Source organism: Tursiops truncatus, chromosome 13 (genome assembly GCF_011762595.2).
Source record: "Tursiops truncatus isolate mTurTru1 chromosome 13, mTurTru1.mat.Y, whole genome shotgun sequence".
Classification (NCBI taxonomy): Eukaryota; Metazoa; Chordata; class Mammalia; order Artiodactyla; family Delphinidae; genus Tursiops; species Tursiops truncatus.
In genome coordinates this window covers 39,950,684-39,977,388 of record NC_047046.1, presented here as the reverse complement: position 1 = coordinate 39,977,388, position 26,705 = coordinate 39,950,684, and the positions used below count along the sequence as shown (strand labels likewise).

General features: G+C 45.3%; 1 protein-coding gene across 10 annotated transcripts in view; it reads right to left on the bottom strand.

The window, feature by feature from the left end:
• Positions 1 to 26,705, bottom strand: part of LAMA3 (laminin subunit alpha 3) — a 241,787-nt gene that overhangs the window by 132,859 nt on the left and 82,223 nt on the right. For 8 of the 10 annotated variants that reach the window (XR_004521554.2, XR_004521553.2, XR_012325354.1 and 5 more), the window contains exons 12-18: positions 17,286 to 17,420; positions 8,259 to 8,396; positions 5,250 to 5,296; positions 4,221 to 4,320; positions 3,470 to 3,522; positions 3,153 to 3,258; positions 2,229 to 2,328 (exon numbers count right to left, since the gene is read on the bottom strand). Coding sequence is in view for 7 of the 10 variants with exons in the window: in XM_033837630.2 (XP_033693521.1) it covers positions 2,229 to 2,328; positions 3,153 to 3,258; positions 3,470 to 3,522; positions 4,221 to 4,320; positions 5,250 to 5,296; positions 8,259 to 8,396; positions 17,286 to 17,420 (679 nt within the window). In the remaining 3 variants the exon portion in view is untranslated. The remainder of the gene's footprint in view (positions 1 to 2,228; positions 2,329 to 3,152; positions 3,259 to 3,469; positions 3,523 to 4,220; positions 4,321 to 5,249; positions 5,297 to 8,258; positions 8,397 to 17,285; positions 17,421 to 26,705) is intronic. The other 2 variants (XM_033837628.2, XM_073790596.1) reach the window with 2 other exon arrangements.

The following is a 26,705-nucleotide window of genomic DNA, read 5'->3' as shown; positions in this document are numbered from 1 at the left end:
ACAAGAGAAGCCACCGCAATGAGAAGCCCACACACCGCAACGCAGACAACAGCAACTAGAGAAAAGTCCATGTGCAGCAAAGAAGACCCAATGCAGCCAAAAATAAATTAAAAAAAAAAAATCAACATAAAAGAATGTCTACAACAGTGAAAACTTGGAAACAAAATATATGTACAATTATGAAATAAAGAAATTATTAAATATTATGTAACCATTAAATATTTTGAACACTACTTAATTACAATGGAAAATGTTCATGATATGTGAAAAAACTGATATAAATTATATGATAAAATACAATACTAATTTTTATTCATAGAAAAAGCCTAGAAAATATACAAAAAATATTAAAAGGGGTTATCTCTGGGCGGCAGAATGAAGATTTTCCTTTGCCTTTTTACTTTTAGGTACTTATTAAAATTTTACAACGTAACACATGTTACTTTATCACAAAAACTATTTAAAAAACAAAGTGAATGTGAATGCTTTCTAAACTTGTAAGAAAAACTAAAAATACACAAATAATACCGTAAACAAACATTTGGAGGAATTTAGGACAAAAAGATGCAAGATTTATCAACCTGGAAAAAGGTGCTGTGGCATCTATGTTGTTGGTGTGCTTCATTTATCATTTACCACTAAGTCAAAGGATAATCTAAATTCCATATATATATATGTATTGACTGTAATGTCAATATTTTGGCCTCTGGGTGAGTAATTTATTCTGACGCATTATTTCAACCCCCAAATTAGCCAATCACCTACATAGTTGGAAGGAGAAAAAACTCATGCTGATTAAGTAGGGGGAAAGCTCACTGTATCAACAGGAAGCCGAGAAGAGGTAAAACATGGGTGGCAGATGTTTCTGAGCCAATTTATGAAGTTCCTCTGGTCTATGGTGAACCTCGCTCGTCTGCAGGAAAACAAAACTACAGACGTGCCTTTCTTCACATACATTTTATTATGAGGCCCCTTTTACTGTCATTTAGAAACAATGGAAGAAAGCACAGCTGAGCTGCTCTGATCCTGAGAATTCAAATGTTGGAAACATCGAGGAAAAGGAGAGAAGCGTCATTCTAAGTATTGGGTTGGCCAGAAAGTTCGTTTGGGTTTTTCTGTAAGATGTTACAGAAAAACATGAACGAACTTTTTGGCCAACCCAATACATACGGTTTGCCTTGATTACATTAAAGATCTCTTTATTAACCTGTCGACAATGCAGAAGTAGTGAAGGTACTCGAGATTTAGACGTTGCATTTCTTAAGACTTTCAGTGTATGATCAAAAGTCAGAGGGCTGGGCTTCCCTGGTGGCACAGTGGTTGAGAGTCCTCCTGCCGATGCAGGGGACACGGGTTCGTGCCCCAGTCCGGGAAGATCCCACATGCCGCGGAGCAACTAAGCCTGTGCGCCACAACTACTGAGCCTGCGCTCTAGAGCCCGCAAGCCACAACTACTGAATCCCCCGCGCCTAGAGCCCGTGCTCTGCAACAAGAGAAGCCACCGCAGTGAGAAGCCCGCGCACCGCAACGAAGACCCAACGCAGCCAAAAATAAATAAATAAAATAAATGTTTTTAAAAAATAAATAAATAAATGTTTTTAAAAAAGTCAGAATATTAAAAATTTTCTTCCTTCCACTAATGGACAATTATGGATGGATCATGGTTTCATATAAATATAGAAACTGCTAAACAGGCAGGACAGAGGCAGCGTGCTCCATACCTGCTACAGCCCCTCTGGGACCTCAGTCTCCACTTGGCACCCTTGCTCCTTCTGTTCATTTTGATTTGCTTCTGCATCAGATGAGGGACTTCCTCCCACTTCTAAAGTTGTCTTAACCCCCAGCCCCACAGTCACGGATCCCGCGGGAGAAGCAGGAGCTGCATCTGCTGGGCTCCCCCAGGCTGTGACTTCCACGTGGAGGTTCAGCTGTGGGAACCCACCTCATGCATCCAGCCCAAGTCTCGCCCACCTGGCTTTCTGCACCTCTGGGAACTTTCCCGTGAGGCCACTCTGTGATCTCTACAAAGTGGAATCGTTTTTAGGGCAACTTTACCTCCTGTTTTAATTGCCCTCACTGACAAGTGTCCAGATTGCAAATGACAGTACAGCTTCACTGGCCCTCTTACGCTGGGACCGCTTCTCTCTCCCCCAGAACTGTCGGCACAGACAGGTCTCTGAGAGAGCCTTCACGATGTCAGTATGGAGGGGACCCCCGTGAAGACTCACCGCTGGCAGGTCTTCCCCACGATGTGCTCTCGGCACCGGCAGACTCCAGAGGGCCCGCTGCACACAGGGGTGACGGCTCCACCAATGTCACACTGACACCCTGAGAGTCGGGAAACAGCAGTGGTCACCCATCAAAGCATCTCCACGCTGGAGGCTTCCCCTCCCTCTACAAGAAGTGGAAATCAGGAAGCCCGGGGTTGCAGGGCTGCTCCTTCTTTCCCTTGCCACGTCTTACATCTGGCAGGTGTTTGAAATACGTAGGAACCTCCCAAAGTAAGACAGCAAGTCCCTCCAAGAGTCCACTTGAAAGTCGGAGGTGCACTTGTAGGGCCAGTTCCCACACTGTTGTCCCACGTAAGGCGACAGCAGCCCAGGAGCTAAACACAATTTCACAGCATAGTGCTACTGTAATCAGTGGGTGAAGGAGAGGTTGCTTGAAAGATACCAGAGTAGCCTTGTGGGGCTCCTGCAACTTCATTATTTAACACAATATTATCACACAATATTACTGTGTGAGCTTTTTTAATATTTCAAAATTTATCTTTAAAATCTCTAAGTCTTGCTGTTATTTACATCTCCCCTATGGCTCCCCCGCATCCCAATTATGATTTTTTTATAATTAAACCAATTTAACAGTGTGCTGGTAGAAGAAAAGTGGTTTAATTTTATAATTTAAATTGGTTTAATTTTATAATTAAACCAATTTAACAGTGTGCTGGTAGAAGAAAAGTGGAAGCAGCCCTGTTTGCAATTTATTTCTAGTTTTAAGGGAATGTTTGGCCAATTTCCCCGGACAGATCTTTTCAGTCCCATCCCCTCAGAAAGCCTGCAAGAAGACAGTGAACGCAGAAGCAAGGCTACTCTGCCATTCTTTGTCCATCTTTTGTCCTTTCGCCTTACTCAGGACCCCCTGGAAGGACTTACCTTGACACCCAAAGTAACTGCTCTTTTCCAAAGCAAAATATCCATCTTCGCACGTGTCACAGGAATCACCACCGACGTGGGACTTACAGTGACAGTCACCATCTAACTGCAGAACAATGAGCGGATGACAAAATTTGGTGAGATGGCAGAATCTGCTAATCTTCAAGATTTCAAACTGGCTCATTGTGTCATAGGAAGCAGGGTAGCCGGGATCTGAAAGCTTCCATGAAGGTGGCACTAACACCCTCCTGCAGAAACCCCACAATTAACTGCTAGTATATTCGACCGGCATCCTGGGAAAAACAGGCCCACATTACCTGCCCGCACTCTCCAATTCCGCTCACGGTTCCCGCCACGTAGCATTGGCATTCTGGGAAGATAAGAGAGCATCCTTGGACCAAGGTTACAAAAAGGACAGTTCCGGCTCTGGGAACAGGACACACCAGCAATCCTACAATCACTTTCTAGCATCCTTCAGCAGAACTCCACTTTGCACCAGTCAGGCCTAAAACTGAATTGCTTTCTGGGGTCAGCAGAACCCAACAGCCAGATCAATACCATCTACCTACAAGGAGTACTGGTGTGTTCATGACCACTCATAAAAGACAAAAGCTGCAACATCATGGGATTCTTACATGATTCTAATGTCAAGGTCATTATCGATAATGCTTACATGAAAATATACCCTATTAAAAGATATTCACTCCACTTAGCCGTCTTAAGCTTGGTGTTTCCAAGTTCCTATACTGGCTTCAATCTAAGCATAAAATGAAAATAAAATTAAACCGGGAAGTGTGGATTATAAAAACAAGGCGGAAAAACCATTTATCAAGCAGCTGCCTTCTCAAACATGATACATATGGAAACAGGATATAAATCCCTTGCTGAGATTTTGAAAATGACAGAAGTTCTGCCAAAAGTGGGGGGGGGGGATCAAGACGCTTACACAGAATTTCAAACAAACTGAACAGATTAAATCAATAGCTCTTTTGTGAGTTTAGTCATTGAGGTAAAGAAAATCAAGAGGAAGTTACAATATAGTAAAATATTGTTCGAAGGAAACATCACCTGAACATCCACTGGGGTTTTCTTTGGCCAGATTCCAATATAATGGTTTGCAGATGCTACAAGTAGGGCTTTCAACATGAAGCTTGCATCGGCAATGCCCCTTAAAAAGAAAATCAAACTAATGCTTGACATCTCAAAATTAAGAAGGTTTCCAAACAAGTGTTCTGAACAAAGCTTGTCACAGAAATATATTTTGGTCACGAAATGTAAATTAAGTGTGTCCAGGCAGAATAAAAGTACTGGGTTGATTTCAACAGTCTGCTAATTGATTTTGTTTTCTTATTTATTTGTTACACACATAAACCATATACATGGTTAAAGCAAAATTGGAAAATTCAGAAAAAGAAAAAAAATGTTAACGACTCATTGACTTTATTTGTTGATTCTGTTACAGCACGGACTATAAACCTTAACGGAAAATATCTGAATATTTAACATGCTGAGAGGTAGTAGAAAATTATGTTTATCTGCAAGTGTGTCTATAATATGCCAGAGTCACTGCCTTGCTTAAACACCGTGAAGCCCCATAGTGAAAAGGCAAAATGTCTCTCCCCTTTCCCTCCAGGGCCTGGAGTTCCAGCTTCTCCAAGCTCTGAGGCCAAGAAGACAGATCATTTCTAAAGTGCTTAGAAAATGAATCAGAATGCCATGGTATTGTGCTTGGAGTAATAGCAAATAAATTGCAATTACTTTGTACACAGCTTAATGAAATGTGTACTGGCCTCTGATTTTCTTAATTTTAATTATGTATGGCAGGCTTATGCGCAGGTTTCCAGGGTGGCAACGCCCTCAGAGTAACGCTAGGACTCTGCAGTTCAAAGTTTAAATAAACCGTATTCTTTTGTTTGGGGCAGAAAATCACAATATCACATATGCACTTTGAAAAAGAGCAGTGGTCTCTTCAAGCTATCTGGCCTCAGGTCTTATTTTAATGTACTTTTAATTCCAGGAAGCTCCCAAATGTGTCGGTCTCAAATAAGTATCAGAACAATAGTTAGAATGGCAACCCTTTTACAATCCTCTACTTACCAAATTGGAGTCCAGGGTTCCGGCTGGGTCACAGACACTGCTGGAGCCTGTATATGATTTAGAAGTGGTGTAAATGTCTGGGGTTTTAATGTTTGTTTGTCCCTTTGTTTTGATGTTTTGAGGGTTTTTTTGTTTTGTTTTTAAGTTTTACTTGTTTTTAAAACTGGTGCATCTACATTTGTATTTTTTGATAGATGGGTGGCAAGGACTTTGCATATAATTCAGAAAAAGACACCTTGAACAATCCTCATGGTCCTTAATCCCCAAATCACCCCTTTGGCCACCGAACAACCCTCTTCCCTGCCTACTACTAAAAGTTCACTTCCACCTGATAACAAAGGAGACTGGGGAAAGGAGTCTAGAATTTTGAACCTCGTTCGGGTTATCCAGAAGAGGGCAGTATTGTACCAAGAGATTTTTTAATTGTCCAATTAGATGTCACAGAATCTGTTAGTATATGTTTTAGTTACTCAAGACAATTCTTTAACTATCACAGACCCCTTGTTCTCCACCTGTATTAAAATTATTTCTGAAATTAATTAATTTGCTTTCTTGCCTTAGTCAATAGAGTATTACAAACCCAATGTCATAATCTCTTTTCAACAAATTAGGGTCTTGCAGTGTCTCAGCATTACTATCACACGGCGTTAAAAATGAAGAGGGAACTCCCTGGCGGTCCGGTGGTTAGGACTCGGCACTCTCACTGCCGAGGGCCTGGGTTCAATCACTGGTCGGGGAACTAACATCCCACAAGCTGTGAGGCCCAAAAAATAAATAAATAAAAAATAAAAATGAAGAGAGTTTAGGTAAGCCTGCTCTGAGCCTTTTTCAAATAATTGAAATAAACCCATAATATGATCTTGTTTTCTTACACGTTGCTCCCTAGGCTTTTTGCCTTTATTGTCTCCTCTCTTTGTTTCAACTTCCCCCTTGATGATATTCTCTCTCTGTCTCTTCCATTTTTTTCTTTTTACAAATTTATTTATTTATTTTTGGCTGAGTTAGGTCTTTGTTCCTGCACGCGGGTTTTCTCTAGTTGCGGCAAGTGGGGTCTACTCTTCGTTGCGGTGCACGGGCTTCTCACTGCAGTGGCTTCTCTTGTTGCGGAGCACAGGCTCTAGGCCTGGAGGTTTCAGTAGTTGTGGCTCACGGGCTCAGTAGTTGTGGCTCACAGGCTCTAGAGTGCAGGCTCAGTAGTTGTGGTGCACGGGCTTAGTTGCTCTGCGGCATGTGGGATCTTCCCGGACCTGGGCTCGAACCCCTGTCCTCTGCATTGGGAGGCAGATTCTTAACCACTGTGCCACCAGGGAAGCCCTCTGTCTCTTCCTTTTTTGATGCTCCTGAATTCTTCTGTAACAAGCCAACACAACCTTCCAGCTCCTTGTTGCTCTCCGACCTGGCCCCGCCCAGCCCTTGGCTCCTCCCCAAGCTGCCCAGTGGCCCCATCCAGCTCCAGGGAACTTGTCCTGGCTGACCAGCCCCTCTGCCTACTGCTCAGCACTTCCTTCCACTCCCGACCCCGGGGAGGTGAGGACACCAAGCCTGGGACAGCCTCCCTCTCCAGGGACCTCCAGGCCTTCTCCAAAGTGAGCAGTCCCCTCTGACTGCTGGCTACTGTTGCCACCGGCAAGAAAGCCTGATCTCTTGAGGATTCTGGTCAGCGAGGTTCTGGGGAATCAAGTTGGAGCTGCAGCCCTGTCTTCAGATGGTTCTGTGCCAGGCTCCAAGCGCCATCAGGAGCAGGAAGGGGTGTGAGAAAACCACAGTCTCCTGATGCAAAGTCTGGGTCAGCCTTTCACAAACACCCGCTTCTCAACAGAGAAAGAGTCTCTGAAAGCAGCAGTCAGGAGCTACTCGCCACTGGGGCCTGCACACTCCGGGGGCACAGGGAGATTCCCGGGCATCTTTTTTTTTTTTTTTTTGCGGTACGTGGGCCTCTCACTCTTGTGGCCTCTCCTGTTGCAGAGCACAGGCTCCGGACGCACAGGCTCAGCGGCCATGGCTCACGGGCCTAGCCGCTCCACAGCATGTGGGATCTCCCTGGACCAGGGCATGAACCCGTGTCCCCTGCATCGGCAGACGGACTCTCAACCACTGCACCACCAGGGAAGCCCATCCTGGGCATCTTTGGTCTGTGCCCTGAGTCACTGAGCCCGGCACACTCTCATCTCTCGTATCATTGCAGGCATGAGGACCGACCCAGGACAGTGTTGCAATCCTTGGCTCACTCTTTCCAAACTGAAGAGACTCTGGTCCACCCCACTCCCCGGCCCCTCACACCTGGGCTGATGTGGGATGACACCATCCCCCAGGAGGCCAGTGGCAGGCAAGAGAGGAGAGCAGAACCCCAGCAAAGCCCTGCTCTGCCTGCCTGCAGGGGGACCTGTTAGAACACCTGCAGGAAATTACGGAGCAGACACATCGGTGCCGCCACCCAGGACCAGAGAGAAGCCACTTTGCCTTGGGAAGGGGGACAAGAATGCTCAGCTTAGCTAAAAGGGGTCACCTCTGCCACACTGCTGCACAGAGAATTTACATGCAAATCAAGAAACACAAATCTATGGGGACTTCCCTGGTGGTGCAGTGGTTAAGCCTCCACGCTCCCAGTGCCGGGGGCCCAGGTTAGATCTCTGGTCAGGGAACTAAATCCCACATGCATGCCACAACTAAGAGTTCGTATGCCACAACTAAGAAGCCCGCGAGCCACAACTAAGACCCAGTGCAACCAAATAAATATTTTAAAAAAAGAGAAAAAGAAACACAAATTTATAGCACATGAAATAATTTTTAAAATTTTAGGAATAAGTCATTTTTAGATTTCTTTTAAGATGTATAACTGGTATACCCATTTTCAATGGACTCAAATTGGGGAGGAACCAGGCAGATTAGGGTCAAAAGTGTATCAGTGACCAGTGGTGGGTCTGCAGGGGTCTGCAGGTTTCTTTGGGATGCTGCCCGCACATACTTCAGAGAGGAACCCGCCCTCCAGCATTCTGATGTCTTCCCTACCTTGGCAGTGGGGGAAATCAGAGGCGTCTGAGAGACACCTGTCACACCGTTGTCCTGTGGTCCCCGGCTGACACTCGCACTGTCCAGTCACTGGGCTGCACAGCGTCTGGTAGGAGCCAAGGGCTGAACACTGGCAGGCTGGATGAAAAGACCTCAGTAAGACCCAGGGCAGGGGGGCACAGGACCCGCATAAGAGTATGGAGGCGGGGCCAGAAAGACCCAAATGCAAGTTCCAGCTCCACGTCTCATCGGACATGGAACTTGAAACAAGTCGCTTGATTGCTCTAAGCCTCAGTTTCCCCTTTCTTAAATGGGAATAATATTAGCGTCTACTTGATAAGATTGTTGCCAGGATTAGATAAAGGGAATACTTGAAAGAGCTGGGTTCAATGCCTGGCTCATACTGAGCAATCAATAAATGCTGGGGTTTTTCTGTTGTTAATTTCATACCGACCAAGATTGGCTGGTTGTGGATGAGGATCTGGGGGATGCTTCCTGCATTCAGTAACGGTGCTCATCAGAGGAAGACGCAGGGAACAGCTGACTGGGGACGTGAGTCCATAGAGAGGCCACATTAATTCTACATCCCACTGGGGATCAAATGCAAACCATTCCAGTCCAGATTGGCCTACAGTGATCCCCTCTCCTCAAACTTAGTTTCTCAAGGTGAGGTGTAACTGAATAATCGTGAAAAAAGTGATGCAGGCAGGGTTGGGAATAGACAGGAAAGCATCCCAGGTTCCCTTCATCCCCCTCAAGCAGGTGACTAAACACGTATGGATGGAGAGAAGAGATTCTGGACATTCCCCTCTCTACTCCTTCCTGCTGGGTCAGGTTCCTACCAGTCCCTGCAGCTAACCTCCCACAAGGTGGCAGTTACTCAGCCTCACTCAGCACTCACTGTGAGGACCTGCTTCTGGGGAGAGGAGAGCGGTGGACATGGCCCACTATTTCCTGAGCTGGAGGGTTTCACACCTTAAGAACTGGAAGGGACTGGAGAGATTACCTCGTTGAATTCCAGGGTTACATAGTGAAGTTCAGAAGCTAAGTGAAAATGACTCTACTACCCAAAGCAATCTACAGATTCAATGCAATCCCTATCAAACTACCAATGGCATTTTTCACAGAACTAGAACAAAAAATTTCACAATTTGTATGGAAACACAAAAGACCCCGAATAGCCAAAGCAATCTTGAGAACGAAAAACGGAGCTGGAGGAATCAGGCTCCCTGACTTCAGATTATACTACAAAGCTACAGTAATCAAGACAGTATGGTACTGGCACAAAAACAGAAAGATAGATCAGTGGAACAGGATAGGAAGCCCAGAGATAAACCCACGCACATATGGTCACCTTATCTTTGGTAAAGGAGGCAGGAATGTGCAGTGGAGAAAGGACAGCCTCTTCAATAAGTGGTGCTGGGAAAACTGGACAGGTACATGTAAAAGTATGAGATTAGATCACTCTCTAACACCATACACAAAAATAAGCTCAAAATGGATTAAAGACCTAAGTGTAAGGCCAGAAACTATCAAACTCTTAGAGGAAAACATAGGCAGAACACTCTATGACATAAATCACAGCAAGATCCTTTTTGACCCACTTCCTAGAGAAATGGAAATAAAAACAAAAATAAACAAATGGGACCTAATGGAACTTCAAACTTTTGCACAGCAAAGGAAACCATAAACAAGACGAAAAGACAACCCTCAGAATGGGAGAAAATATTTGCAAATGAAGCAACTGACAAAGGATTAATCTCCAAAATTTATAAGCAGCTCATGCAGCTCAATAACAAAAAAACAAACAACCCAATCCAAAAATGGGCAGAAGACCTAAATAGATATTTCTCCAAAGAAGATATACAGATTGCCAACAAACACATGAAAGAATGCTCAACATCATTAATCATTAGAGAAATGCAAATCAAAACTACAATGAGATATCATCTCACACCAGTCAGAATGGCCATCATCAAAAAATCTAGAAACAATAAATGCTGGAGAGGGTGTGGAGAAAAGGGAACACTCTTGCACTGCTGGTTGGAATGTGAATTGGTACAGCCACTATGGAGAACAGTATGGAGGTTCCTTAAAAAACTACAAATAGAACTACCATATGACCCAGCAATCCCACTACTGGGCATATACCCTGAGAAAACCAAAATTCAAAAACAGTCATGTACCACAATGTTCACTGCAGCTCTATTTACAATAGCCAGGACATGGAAACAACCTAAGTGTCCATCATCGGATGAATGGATAAAGAAGATGTGGCACATATATACAATGGAATATTACTCAGCCATAAAAGGAAACGTAATTGAGCTATTTGTAATGAGGTGGATAGACCTAGAGTCTGTCATACAGAGTGAAGTAAGTCAGAAAGAGAAAGACAAATACTGTATGCTAACACATATATATGGAATTTAAGAAAAAAAATGTCATGAAGAACCCAGAGGTAAGACAGGAATAAAGACACAGACCTACTAGAGAATGGACTTGAGGATACGGGGAGCGGGAAGGGTAAGCTGTGACAAAGCGAGAGAGAGGCATGGACATATATACACTACCAAACGTAAGGTAGATAGCTAGTGGGAAGCAGCCGCATAGCACAGGGAGATCAGCTCGGTGCTTTGTGACCACCTGGAGGGGTGGGTTAGGGAGGGTGGGAGGGAGGGAGACGCAAGAAGAAAGAGATATGGGAACATATGTATATGTATAACTGATTCACTTTGTTATACAGCAGAAACTAACACACCATTGTAAAGCAATTATACTCCAATAAAGATGTAAAAAAAAAAATTATATGTATTGTAGATATAAAAAAAAAAAAAGTTAAGTGACCTGTCCAAGGTCACCAAATTAGCCTGTAGCAAAGGGCTTCAGTCTCCGGGGCAGACACATCCAGATTCAAGTAACAGCTCTGCCACTTAATAGCTGTGTGATCACGGGCACGTTGCTTAGCCTCTCCAAGCCTCAGTTTCCTCTTCTAGAAACGAGCTGATGACAGCACCCACCCCACGAGATCACTAGAGAGTCAGCAGCCACAGACGAGAAGGGCAGTGTGCGCAGTGCTTGCTCAGGGAGCACTCACTCTTGCTAACGTTACTGTCGTGATCATCCGAGTCCCCCAGTGCTTGGGATGTGCTCTGTGCTGCACTAATGGGAACCAGTGGATTAGTATTCCTGACTTCCAAATTTACATTCGGTGTATGCAGTTTAAAAAAAAAACCACTTAACAATACACACACACACACACACACACACACACACACACACACACACACACACACATGACCTTGTTTGCAAGGTTTCAAAATTTCCACACTCGTTGAGGCCTTGGGAAAGAAAAGATGAGATAAAGTGCCAATTCCAGTGATTTCTTTGCAGGCATCCTTTGGATCTGTAAAGGCCCACATCGTTAAGCCTTGGAGCACAGCGCTCCCACAGGGACGAGACCATGCCATTTTCGTTCTCTTTGACAGCGCTCGGCCCAGGCCCGTAAGCGGTGAGTTACTCTGATAGTGCTTTTCTGTGATAATAACAGTGGTAGCGTTTACCCGAGTTGTCACTAGAATCACAAAATAAACTCACTGCTGGAAGGGAGTGTGGCTCGTTTTCTCATTTACAAGTTACCTGGGACTTCAACGGGCTCTGTGACTTGTTCTGAGAGGCCCAGTTAGGAAGTGGCAGGCCTAGGAGCGTTTACCATCCTTCCACCCTCCTATGTTACATGCATACATCCAGCAGACCTTGATTGCAGCTCTATTGTGTTCTATGGCCCCGTGACCGGGTGTCAGGGTGGAGGCAAATATGAGAAACACCCATTCCCTGACCACATCGAGCTAGAACTCCAGGAGAGGGGCTAGAGCATTACTGACATGGTGCCTAGAAACTAAACATAAGACAGAGGAAGAAACGGGCCGAGTGCCACTCAACCAGCTCTTGGCAGACAGCAGGACAAGGACTCAGCTCTTCTGCCGTCTAGGTCAGCATTCCTTCATGGCCCCATGTTCCCTGCAGGCCTGTCTGCAGAGATCAAGTCCCTCCCCAGGGTCAGATTACTGAGGAAACGTTCTTGGGCCTTGTGATGGTTAATGTTTTCATGTCAGCTAGGCTATAGGGCTCAGATGTTCGCACAACACCAGTCCAGATGCTGCCGTAAAGGCGTTCTGTTAGACGGGACAAACATTTAAATCAGCTGACCTTGAGTAAAGCAGGTTACTCTCCACGAAGTGGGTGGGCCTCATCCCATCAGTTGCAGACCTCAACGAGAAAAGCGGGAGGTCCCAGAGGAAGAAGAAATTCCACCTCCAGGAGGCCTGTGGGCTCCAGCTGCGGCATCAGCTCCTTCCTCGTCTCCAGCCTGCTGCCCTGCAGACTTCAGCCTTGTCAGCCCCCGCAATCCAGGAGCCGAGTCCTTAAAATAAATCTATCTATCTATCCCCACATCTATCTATATACACAGACACATATCCTGTAGGTTCTGTTCCTCTGGAGAACCCTAACACAGGTTCTTTCTGCTACTCTTCCTTTAAGGAAAGTGAAGGCAGAGAGGAGGCACTCATGCAGGCAGTCGGGGTAGCCGCAGCAGGAGCCTGGAGCACAGAGGCGGCAGCTCCAGCCAGCATCACGTGGGTGACACCGACCCTGACTCCCAGGGCCAACGGGGTTTGTCCAGGGAGCCTCAGGAGACGGAGTTACACTTCAGAAGTGAAAACAAAGATGCAGCCTTAAACGCAGGTACGTTATTTTAAATCCTGAATGCCTCAGTCTGGCATCACACTTCGCATTTCAATCCAACTATCAGTAGAGTTGCCAGATCTCAAACCCGAACCCCACCATTGGCGGCCTTTTCTCACTCTTGGAAATACTATAAGCCTTTGTGACTATTTTAATTCTGCTCTTTGTTTTGAGCCAGGTTCTTCGGAGTTTCTGGAGTATTTTCTTCTCGTCTGCTCCTCACTGTGCTTTTACTCTAAGACACTTTTATTCCCAAAGAGTATTAAAAAAAAAAAGATAATAAATGTCCAGGGAATCAGGGAGCTTGTCTGCTGTGCTCCCCCCAAATCTTCCAGCATCAAGCACAGCCCTGGTCCCTAGTACATGCCGAACAGATGTTTGTTAAATGAAGGGATAAGAGCTATTGAAATGCTCTTCCAGGTCCAGCCCTGTAGTTCTACAGATGTGCATTCTCTCCTTGACCCCTGCAGCGCTGCTGTGAGAGGTATTGCTCCGAGGGATGCCAGCTTCTTCCCCTGCAGTGAATAAGCTCACAGAGTGAGGCGACAGTCCTAGACAACACAGAAATTGCAAGGGAAACAGAGCTCCTTATTGTTTCAGGGGTGTTCTCGTCGCGCGTGATGTTAGAGCTTTTCCTTCTGTTGGAAAAGCAGGCTGGCGCCTTCTCTGGCGCTCTTCACTCACAGCCGCAAAGCCAACATTTCAGTTCCACGATACTTAGCACCCTCCACTTCTCTGGCTAACTGGAGATCAGATCAGATCTACAGAAAATCCCAAGGCTTCTTCCAATCACCTCAATGCTCTTCTAGACACACGCTGAATTACAGAGCAGAGGGCCCGTTCAAAGCAAAATTGCACAGAACTTGGCCCAGCCCTATGGATTTTGTTTTCCCCCTTGGAAAGGCCGGGAGGGCTCTCCCGGGAGCATCCCAGGTCAGAAACTTTCCCCTGCTGTGTCTTCTGCCATCTGCCGGTGCATGTGGCTTCTTCCCGGGGCCAGTTTGTCGGATTCAAGAGAATATGCTGACACGCAGAAGGAGGTTAATCTTGCACTGGCAACATATGTTGCCAGGACTTTTCTAAGGAAAAGTCTGCAACTACAACCCAGAGACTAGAGCAAACTCCAATGGGGACAGTTCGGGCCCTGGGCCACTGCGGTTTGGGGGCAGCTGCACGTTGAGTGCCTTCAGTGCCAAGTCATGGGAGGGCCGCTGTCTCCACACTCCCACCCTCCTGGCCTCTGTTCTAAGTGCTGACTAGTTGCGACTTAGCAAACTGCACCAGAAAAAAAAAGGGGGGGAGGAGGAAGGAAAGAAGAGGAAGAGAAAGATGAAGGACAAGAAGGCAGGAATGACGACGGACAGGACGGAGAGGAGGAGAAGGGAACAGTAAACCCCCAAAGGACCAAGCTTCCAGAGAGTCGCTGTGTGTTTTGTGGTTGCACATAAAGAGCTGAGTCAGACGTCAACACAAACGTAAAACTGAAATACACAGAGACAATTCTCTATGTGGCCTCACAGCTACGATTTGACTTTCAGCTACAAGAAAGAAAACTGCAGGGCACTTGAGTGAGTCAAAAATAAACTGAGGGCTTCCCTGGTGGTGCAGTGGTTGAGAGTCCTCCTGCCGATGCAGGGGACACGGGTTCGTGCCCCGGTCCGGGAAGATCCCACATGCCGCGGAGCGGCTGGGCCCGTGAGCCATGGCCGCTGGGCCTGTGCATCCGGAGCCTGTGCTCCGCAACGGGAGAGGCCACAACATTGAGAGGCCCAGTACCAAAAAGAAAAAAAAAAAAAACTGAGAAGGAGATGGCCTTGTGCTTAAAGTCTGGAGTAAATTAAGTTAATGCAAAACATAAACGCTGGACTGCAGTTGGCAAGCGCAATTGAGAAGGGTTTTAGACTTCTTTTTAAGAAGATTTTTAAAATTTTTAAAGCAATATAGAACAAAGCCACACAAACATTTTTTGGCTGGAATATACCAGACCATCTGATGTAGCATTTGGGGCCACACTGGTTTGATTCTAAAATTCCAGGGGCCAAGCAATCAACTTCATCTAAGAAAGATCACAAAATACTGGGTCAGACCTTGATGCTAGACCAGATTCAGATTTCAGCATGTCTGGGCTTCAGCCACTGGCTTCAACGCTGCCCCCGAGGAAAAAATTTAAAAGATCACAAAAGCTGTTAGAAAAAGCAAGCACTAGAGAAGGGAGACCATCGCTGACAGAATGTAGGAGCGTCCCAAACGCTTCCAGAGCCTAATGGTTCAAATCTGGAAGAACAAACTTTAGGGCACACCTCTACACCCCGCCAGGAATGAGGCTGCCCTGAACCTTCTCCTCCTGCTTTTGTCTGACAGACCTCGTTTTCACTACTCTTAACCTTGCCTGCTCCCCACATAAGTCCCTCTAGACTCGGCCCCTAGTGGACCCTGAGGTGGAAGGCCTCCATCCCGTCTCCCTCCTGCGAGTTCTCCTTCATTTGGTCAATGAGAGATTCAGTGCCTCCAGCTTAAAACAGAAATGTAAGCACCCCCAACTCGTGCTCCAAAGCTTCATTATTTGGGACATCTTTCAACAGAAACAATATATGTACAAGGACAAGGTGACCACACCAGACCATAGCGCCAGCTCAGCACTGAATCTGCCTCTAGTATGATGCATACAACTCCAACATAAGCATCACCTGTACTGAGGTTTCCACAGGAAATGCGCTGGGCATTCCAAATTCTAACACAGAACTTCTCTGGTTGAACTCAAGGCAGGGAAACAAAAGATACCCCTTCTTTTCCGTACCCTTCCACCTGCCAGGTGACCTAAATCTCTGGGCAGGGACTGCCGAGAGCTTCTGTGGCCCGAGAGGCAAAGGCTGAGAAGTGGGGCAGAGGATAGAGGTCCAGGACATGTCAGGGGATGAGGAGGAAAAAGAAGGGCTTGGGATATGGCACACAGGCATCTATGCAGACAGGGAGATCAACCAGGATTGAGGCTACAGGCTCTTAAAATGATGTAGAGGGAAGTATGAGGCAGAGAAAGGAGGGTTAAAGGAACAGCAGCTACCGTACAGGTGAGCGCTTCCCGGGCTCTGAGAATTTTACACATCAGTACACACGTAACCCACACAACATGTCACAGGGCGGGCGCTATTACCAGGAAACTGAGGAACAGAGCGGGTAAGAACTTGCTCAAGTTGATAGCTAGTGTGAACCTGGTTCTTCGCCACTTTGTCTCCTGCTTCGGGGAGGGACCTTCCCGCTCCTGCCCCACTCTCCCAGCTCCTTAGCGTGGCCACCCTCATGGGTGACGTGCCTCCGCGCCGATGCTACCCGCCTCCTGTGCTCAGAGGCTGGAAGCTAGAAACAGCACTTCCCAGATTCTCCTGGCGCTGGGCTCTGGGTGCCAATCGGGTTTTGCAAATAACTACTTGAATAAGATTAGAAAGGCTGAGCATTTCTGCTGCTGTGCCCTGGCTGGCTTCCTGGGGGCCCTGGATGGCCATGGAGGCAGAAGGACCGCGGTCCCCCTGTCCCTGAGCTGCATCGCAGGAGTCTGGGCTTGACACAAGGAGCCTCCTTGGAAGCCCAGCCTGGAGCCTAACTGAGTCGGTCAGCACCTAATAACCCACAGCAAGTCCCTGCTGGGTTTAGTTCCGGCCCTGAGTCCTGACTGATCACCTTCCCTTCTTCTCTCCCCTCGTTTTCCCTATGACCTTAGCCACCGAGGAGAACAATGGCAGGCAATGGGAAGGAGGCGGAGGAGAAGAACGGGGGCAAATTCATTCATTCATTTGCCGGTCACCCAACATTTACCGCACACCCATCATGCTCTAGGGACTGGCCAGACTCCGCCCCTTCCCCTCCGGCGCCTTCAGTGACTCTTACTAGGATGCGGGACTAAGAGGCGAACCAAGTCTGTGGCTCTGTGTGTGCCGTTCCCTCGCCTGGAACACCCTGCTCCCTGCCCTTGTCTCCTTGGCGGTTTCCTCAACACTATCCAGGTACCACTTCCTGCCCAGAGCCTGCATTTGTACCCAGGTGCTGACTCCAGAGCCCATGGGCTCGACCACCTGGGAGGAGGAAGAGTAAGGCTGAAAAGACAAAGGAGGGGAGGTGACATGGCCTGGCCCTGAGGACAGTCACACGTAACATACATATATAGACCAGGGGCTCATTTATTAAACAATAGGCCACACAGCTCTGCCAAAAGGAGCCTCTGCATTTCCTCAGGGGGAGACTTACCTCGGGGGACTGACGATCACTACGTACATGTGGCCCACTTACCTTGGCAAACAGGGAAGGAGTAGAAACCCCAGCGGCAGGCATCGCACCGAGGGCCCCCCACCCCGGGGCGGCACAGACACCGCCCGTGGGCATCACATATTTCGGGGAGAACTCCTGCCAGGTTACAGTCACAGCCTGCGAAGGGGAAGAGATGTTCAGCGGGGTCTCCATCCTCCATCCCTTCACCCACAGATTCTGAGTAATCTATGGTTTACACACAGTCCTAACCCAGAAGACTGCATCTTAAGGGGAGTGAAACATCTCTCCTGGAAAGATTAGAGATACCATTCAGAAACATCCAGGGCAGGCTCTGGTTTGCAAAGTACCTACAATCTTCTAGCATCTACCCCCATGGGAACAATTGTTTTTCCCCAAACTGAGCCTTGTTTAGTAAAACTTCAACTTCATAGATTCCCATCGAATGATAATCTTGAATTAAACATATTCCTACCTCCATTTCTCAGAAGAAAAGAGATGAACATACATTTAGCCCTAGTAAGTGCCAGACGTGGCTTTGGGGGAACCTCACTTGGCTTGTCTCAATCCTCCAGGCATGAGCCCTTCCCAGCAGGCAGGCTGCTTCCAGTCCTACCTCAGCACCTCTGCTCTGGCCGGCAGGTAACACCCCTCCCCTGGTTCCCTCTCAACCTTCAGGTCTCGGTCAGGAAGGCCTTCCCCACCCAGTGTGTACCAGCAGCTCCCCCTTCCCTCTCCCACTCTCTATTTAGCTGTGTTTGTCTTTCACACTTTAATTATCGAAATCACTTATTGGCCTCATGACTGACTTTGACCAGTGGAATGAGAGGCAAGTGCTGTTGTGGGATTTCAGAGCCCAGGTCACAACAGGCTTTGTGGTTTCCATGTTCACCCTCTGGGAACCCTGAGACCACCAGGGAGGTACCCTGTCTGACCTCATCGAGGATAAAAGGCCACATGGAGAGAGACACCGAGCCCCAGCAGACCCTCCAGCAAGTCCGGCAGAAAGACTGCCCAGCTGAGCCACAGGATTGCGAGAAATAACCCTTATTGTTTTAAGCCACTAAATTTTGGGGTGATTTATTACATAGCAATAGAAGAACGAAACACCTATCAAACTGAAAACTTAGGGAGAGCTCACCTCAGGACTCCCGCTGCCGTGTACAGTATGTCTCAATCAATCAATATTTCCCAAGAAGACAGAGCTCTTGCTTGACTTTATTATGGATGGATTAAATAGTGAAGTCAAGCAAAAGCCCGCAAGATACGTAAGCATTTTATAGTTGAGGAAAAAGATGCTCTGAAAGGTTTTTTTTAATAGTTTTTTTTTTTTTTTTTTTTTTTGCGGTACGTGGGCCTCTCCCTGTTGTGGCCTCTCCCGTTGCAGAGCACAGGCTCCAGGCGCACAGGCCCAGCGGCCATGGCTCACGGGCCCAGCCACTCCGCAGCACGTGGGATCTTCCCGGACCGGGGCACGAACCCGTGTCTCCTGCATCGGCAGGCGGACTCTCAACCACTGTGCCACCAGGGAAGCCCTGTAATAGATCTTTATTGGAGTATAATTGCTTCACAATACTGTGTTAGTTTCTGCTGTACAACAAAGTGAATCAGCCATATGCATACATATATCCCCATCTCCCCTCCCTCATGAGCCTCCCTCCCACCCTCCCTATCCCACCCCTCTAGGTCGTGGCAAAGCACCAAGATGATCTCCCTGTGCTATGCAGCTGCTTCCCACTAGCTATTTTACATTTGGTAGTGTATCTATATCTATGCTACTCCCACTTCGCCCCAGCTTCCCCCTCTCCCCACCCTGTGTCCTCAAGTCCATTCTCTATGGCTACATCTTTATTCCTGCCCTGCCACTAGGTTCATCAGTGCCATTTTTTTTTTTTTTTAGATCCCATATATGTGTGTTAGCATACGGTATGTGTTTTTCTCTTTCTGACTTACTTCACTCTGTATGACAGACTCTAGGTCCATCCACCTCACTACAAATAACTTAATTTTGTTTCTTTTTATGGCTGAATAATATTCCATTGTATATATGTGCCACATCTTCTTTCTCCATTCATGTGTCGATGGACATTTAGGTTAGTAGAAAGGTTAATTAAGTTGCCCAAGGTCACACAGCCAGAGGAGCTAAGTAGGGCTTTGAACCCAGGTCTGTCTGATTCTAAAGCCCATGCCCTTTCTATGATGCCAAGAATACAAGCTGATAACTGATTTTAAAAGCTGTGTTCAAGGTATGTTCCAGATTAGTGTATGTATTCAAACCGTTCTCATATTTAAAACATCTACATTTCTATCAAGAACATTAGCATCAGTGGGAAGCAGCTGCGTAGCATAGGGAGATCAGCTTGGTGCTTTGCGACGACCTAGAGGGGTGGGATAGGGAGGGTGGGAGGGAGGCTCATGAGGGAGGGGATATGGGGATATACGTATACATATAGCTGACTCCCTTTGTTGTACAGCAGAAACTAACACAACATTGTAAAGCAATTATACTTAATAAAGATTTTAAAAAACCAAGAACACTAGCATCTAAACCTGCAACATGGTCCCTTGAGGAAGATCCTGAAAGACTCAAAGATTTGACTGAGTTCCCCCCACTTCTCAAGGAAGGGAAGTCTCATGCATTTCAGAAAGGTTTTCTACAAGGGTTAGAGTAATAGATAATCTGAAAAGTTAGCTAAATCCCACACCTTCCCTTTGCCCTTTTTCAGGTAAAAGCTTAGTAACAAAGTTGTGGAATTATTTTTTTGTAATAATTAAGAAAAAAAGATCAGGGTATATCAGAGCAACTTTACAGTCTTTGCATAATCTCTAACTTGTTTATACTTCAGCAGTCACCTAACTTGACAAGAAGGGCACTGGATGTGTCCAAGGGCATATTCATCACAAGAGAAGCCTTGGAACCCAGGCTGGCATGAGCACCGCCCTGACTGTCCATCACAGCAGCTGTCCATCACAGCAGCTGTCCATCACAGCAGCTTTCCATCACAGCTGCCATACAAGGTCCCAATGCCAGGGCCCCACAGGCTGAGAACACCACAGGGAAATGCAAAGGTTTACTGTCAATTACAGTCTTGGCATTAGACCAGGCATTGGAATTCAGTAAGAAACTTGAACTTTACAAAGGCATTGAAGTCCAAGGAATCCCGGTTTACAGCCACTTGTAAACAGAAAGGAAGCATCTAGTGCCTATGCATTTCTAAATTTCTGTTTCTGAAATTCACTTTTTAACTTAGGCATGATTTCCACAGTGTAGTGGTTACCACGTTCACCTGACCCTTAACTTATCTGGCAAGTACTCCTACACGGTGCAGGAGCCAGAAACCTCTGAGGTCCCTCACTTCTCCCTGACCCTCACCTCCCACACCTCCTCACCAGGCCGTAGTGCTTATATCTCAGGAAAGCACCCGCAATCCTCCTCTCCTTCCAGACTTCCAGAGCCTTCCTCCAGGACCTCATCCTCGTTTGCCTGGATTATTTCAAGAGCCTCCTGACAAGGCTGTCTGCTTCCTGTCTTCTTCCAACCCACTCTCCACACTGGTGTCAGGAGTGATCTTTCTAGAACGCCAAACTTTGCATATCAATTTCCAGATTAACCCCTCAACGGTGACCCAATGCCTTCAGTACCCAATCCAAAGTCCTCGACATGTGTGACACAGCAGACCCTTCAAAACCTTCAGGCTGCCAGAGCCCGTGCGGCACCTCTATGCAAACTCGAAAAAGGTGTCTCTTCCTCGAGATGCCTTCCTGTCACTTGCTGTAAAATCGTCACCATATATATACAGGTCTGCCACATCCTCAATGCCCCCTCCTCCTGGTCCCAGGAAGCCCTTCTAGAACCTCTGCCTTTTCCCTTCCTCCTTTCCTTCCCTCCTGCTTCCACTGTTCCTTCCATCCTTCCTTCTCTCCTTCTCTCCTTCCCACCTGCCTTCCCTCCCTCCCTTCTGTAAGGAGCTGTAAAGATGCCCCTTGTGTTTGCTCCCATGGCTCCGTGTTCTTGCCCTGTCATAGCATCAACTCCTGCTGTTCTAACTGCTTGTCTGTGTGTCTCCCACAGGCCTGGGGGCTTCCAGGGAGCAGGGACCGTGAGAGGCAGCTGCCTTGGCCATGCCTAGTATAGAGGAGGCACTTAATAGGAGTTTAATGAGTGAAGAATATGCTAAATATTCAAGACGACAATTCTCTTGGGTAAACACCATTCCTTGAGTTTTATTTTATTGGCACAGAGCTGCCAAACCGAGATATCAGAATTCACCCGTTCACCTCTAAGCTGTGTCTGGCTTGTCTCCACGCCAGCAATGAATGCCCCACCCTGCCAGCCAGGTGAAATGCCCAGCCTGGGGAGAGACAGCAGGAAGGCATGCCCTAGCGGCGGTCGCCCCACCTCTCGGAGTTCTCATCATTAGCGCGAGCCCCGGCCCCGATCCCACTGACACGATACGTCGGCAATGGCAAGTAGCTCCTTACAAAGTGATGGGGAAGCAACACCTTCTCATGGTATTTGTCAAGAAACCTCTGGGCAGCCATGTCTTCAGGTCAAATGCGCTGCTTTACAAAATCATCCCAAGACCGTATCAATCTCCTAAGGTAAGCACCTGGAGTCTTCCTGCAGCTGTTGATTTTGCCTGTCACCACTCTTTGTTTGAATTTGGAGGAATAAAACTGTGCCCATGCCCGGAGGTCAGTGTCCCCCTAGAGTGAATGTTTTGTGTATCCTGTCATTTTCAAAAAGAGCCCTTGAAGATGTGTCTACTAAACGTTGACCTCCTAACAATAAATGTTAAGTGGTTATAAATGATCACTTGGACCCAGAAAATCCAAATAATATCCAGTCATGAAACATAACGAAAAACCTAAAAACATTCTGATCTGCAAAATGGTTCTGTCCTTTTGCTTCACGTCCCCTTTGGTTCAAGTGTCTGGAATTGAGCCTATGGATTTTCTAAAATTCTCAATTGGGGCTGCACACTGGAAGCTCCTGGTAAAACATCATTGCCTGGCTGTGGAATCCCAAACTCAGAGATGCTGATATAATCCCAGGATCTATAAACTATGGCCTGAGGGCCAGACCCATCCCTGTTTTAGTAAACAAAGTTATATTGGAACACAGCCAAGCTCAATCATTTATTATACATACTGTCTATGATTCTTTTCATGTTACTATAGCAGATTTGAGTACTCACAACTTTGCCTACAAAGATGAAAATATTTACTATCTTTATCCTTACAGGAAAGTCTGCCAACCACTAAACAGGAATTTCTACTAACTAGAGCAGTTGTTCTTAACAAGAGACATATGACAGAATCATCTGGAAAACCTGTGCAAAATGCCAGCCTGAACTTCACCCCTGGAAATCTAGATTTAAGATCTGGGGGTGATATATGCCATCTACAAGAGACCCACTTCAGACCTAGGGACACATACAGACTGAAAGTGAATGTATGGAAAAAGATATTGCATGCAAATGGAAATCAAAAGAAAGCTGGAGTAGCAATTCTCATATCAGACAAAATAGACTTTAAAATAAAGACTATTACAAGAGACAAAGAAGGACACTACATAATGATCAAGGAATCGATCCAAGAAGAAGATATAACAGTTGTAAATATTTATGTACCCAACATAGGAGCACCTCAATACATATGGTTAACAGCCATAACAGGGGAAATCGACTTTAACGCCCCACTTTCACCAATGGACAGATCATCCAAAATGAAAATAAATAAGGAAACACAAGCTTTAAATGACACATTAGACAAGATGGATTTACTTGATATTTATAGGACATTCCAACCAAAACCAACAGAATAGGGCTTCCCTGGTGGCGCAGTGGTTAAGAATCTGCCTGCAAATGCAGGGGGCATGGGTTCGAGCCCTGGTCCGGGAAGATTCCACATGCTGCGGAGCAACTAAGCCCACGTGCCACAACTACTTGAGTCTGCACTCTAGAGCCCGTGAGCCACAACTACTGAGCCCGCGTGCCACAACTACTGAAGCCTGTGTGCTCTAGGGCCCGTGTGCCACAACTACTGAGCCCGCATGCTGCAACTACCGAAGCCCATGCACCTAGAGCCCATGCTCCGCAACAAGAGAAGCCACCGCAATGAGAAGCCCACGCACCACAACAAAGAGTAGCCCCCACTCGCTGTGACTAGAGAAAGCCTGCACACAGCAACGAAGACCCAACGCAGCCAAAAATAAATAAGATAAATAAATTTATAAACAAAACAAAACAACAGAATACACTTTCTTCTCAAGTGCTCATGGAACATCCTCCAGGATAGATCATATCTTGGGTCACAAATCAAGCCCTGGTAAATTTAAGAAAATGGAAATCGCATCAAATATCTTTCCCAACCACAATGCTATGAGACTAGATATCAATTACAGGAAAAAACTGTAAAAAATACAAACACATGGAGGCTAAACAATACACTACTAAATAACCAAGAGATCACTGAAGAAATCAAAAAATACCTAGAAACAAATGACAATGAAAACACGGTGACCCAAAACCTATGGGATGCAGCAAAAGTAGTTCTAAGAGGGAAGGTTATAGCAATACAATCCTACCTCATGAAACAAGAAAAATCTCAAATAAACAACATAACCTTACACCTAAAGCAATTAGAGAAAGAAGAACAAAAAAACCCTATAGTTAGCAGAAGGAAAGAAATCATAAAGATCAGATCAGAAATAAATGAAAAAGAAATGAAGGAAACAATAGCAAAGATCAAAAAAACTAAAACCTGGTTCTTTGAGAAGATAAACAAAATAGATAAACCATTAGCCAGACTCATCAAGAAAAAAAGGGAGAAGACTCAAATCAATAGAATTAGAAATGAAAAAGGAGAAGTAACAACTGACACTGCAGAAATACAAAGGATCATGAGAGAGTACTACAAGCAACTATATGCCAATGAAATGGACAACCTGGAAGGAATGGACAAATTCTTAGAAAAGTACAACCTTCCAAGACTTAACCAGGAAGAAATAGGAAATATAAACAGACCAATCACAAGCACTGAAATTGAAACTGTGATTAAAAATCTTCCAACAAACAAAAGCCCAGGACCAGATGGCTTCACAGGCGAATTCTATCAAACATTTAGAGAAGAGCTAACACCTATCCTTCTCAAACTCTTCCAAAATATAGCAGAGGGAGGAACACTCCCAAACTCATTCTACGAGGCCACCATCACCCTGATACCAAAACCAGACAAAGATGTTACAAAGAAAGAAAACTACAGGCCAATATCACTGATGAACATAGATGCAAAAGTCCTCAACAAAATACTAGCAAACAGAATCCATCAGCACATTAAAAGGATCATAGACCATGATCAAGTGGGCTTTATCCCAGGAACGCAAGGATTCTTCAATACACACAAATCAATCAATGTAACACACATTAACAAACTGAACAATAAAAACCATATGATCTTCTCAATAGACACAGAAAAAGCTTTTGACAAAATTCAACACCTATGTATGATAAAAACTCTCCAGAAAGTAGGCATAGAGAGAACCTACCTCAACATAATAAAGGCCATATATGACAAACACACAGCCAACATCGTTCTCAATGGTAAAAAAACTGAAACCATCTCCTCTAAGATCAGGAACAAGACAAGGTCGCCCACTCTCACCAATACTATTCAACATAGTTTTGGAAGTTTTAGCCATGGCAATAAGAGAAGAAAAAGAAATAAATGGAATCCAAATCGGAAAAGAAGTAAAACTGTCACTGCTTGCAGATAACATGATAGTATACAAGAGAATCCTAAAGATGCTACCAGAAAACTACTAGAGCCAATCAATGAATTTGGTAAAGTAACAGGATACAAAATTAATGCACAGAAATCTCTTGCACTGTACACTGTACACTAACAATGAAAAATCTGAAAGAGAAATTAAGGAAACACTCCCATTTACCATTGCAACAAAAAGAATAAAATATCTAGGAATAAACCTACCTAAGGAGACAAAAGACCTGTATGCAGAAAACTATAAGACACTGATGAAAGAAATTAAAGATGATACAAACAGATGGAGAGATATACCATGTTCTTGGATTGGAAGAATCAACATTGTGGAAATGACTATACTACCCAAAACAATCAACAGATTCAATGCAATCCCTATCAAACTACCAATGGCATTTTTCACAGAACTAGAACAAAAATTTCATAATTTGAATGGAAACACAAAAGACCCCGAATAGCCAAAGCAATCTTGAGAAAGAAAAATGGAGCTGGAGGAATCAGGCTCCCTGACTTCAGACTATACTACAAAGCTACAGTAATCAAGACATCATGGTACTGGCACAGAAACAGAAATATAGATCAATGGAAAAGGATAGAAAGCCCAGAGATAAACCCACGCACCTATGGTCACCTTATCTTTGGTAAAGGAGGCAAGAATATACAATGGAGAAAAGACAGCCTCTTCAGTAAGTGGTACTGAGAAAACTGGACAGCTACATGTAAAAGAATGAAATTAGAACACTTCCTAACACCATACACAAAAATAAACTCAGAATGGATTAAAGACCTAAATGTAAGACCAGACACTATAAAACCCTTAGAGGAAAACATAGGCAGAACACTCTATGACATAAATCAGAGCAAGATCCTTTTTGACCCACTTCCTAGAGAAATGGAAATAAAAACAAAAATAAACTAATGGAACTTCAAAGCTTTTGCACAGCAAAGGAAACCATAAACAATATGAAAAGGCAACCCTCAGAATGGGAGAAAATATTTGCAAATGAAGCAACTGACAAAGGATTAATCTCCAAAATTTATAAGCAGGTCATGCAGCTCAATAACAAAAAAACAAACAAACCAATCCAAAAATGGGCAGAAGACCTAAATAGACATTTCTCCAAAGAAGATATACAGACTGCCAACAAACACATGAAAGAATGCTCAACATCATTAATCATTAGAGAAATGCAAATCAAAACCACAATGAGGTATCACCTCACACCGGTCAGAATGGCCATCATCAAAAAATCTACAAACAGTAAATGCTGGAGAGGGTGTGGAGAAAAGGGAACCCTCTTGCACTGTTGGTGGGAATGTAAATTGATACAGCCACTATGGAGAACAGTATGGAGGGTCCTTAAAAAACTAAAAATAGAACTACCATATGACCCAGCAATCCCACTACTGGGCATATACCCTGAGAAAACCATAATTCAAAAAGAGACATGCACCACAATATTCACTGCAGCTCTATTTACAATAGCCAGGACATGGAAGCAACCTAAGTGTCAATCAACAGATGAATGGATAAAGAAGATGTGGCACATATATACAATGGAATATTACTCAGCCATAAAAAGAAACGAAATGGAGTTATGTGTACTGAGGTGGATGGACCTAGAGTCTGTCATATAGAGTGAAGTAAGTCAGAAAGAGACA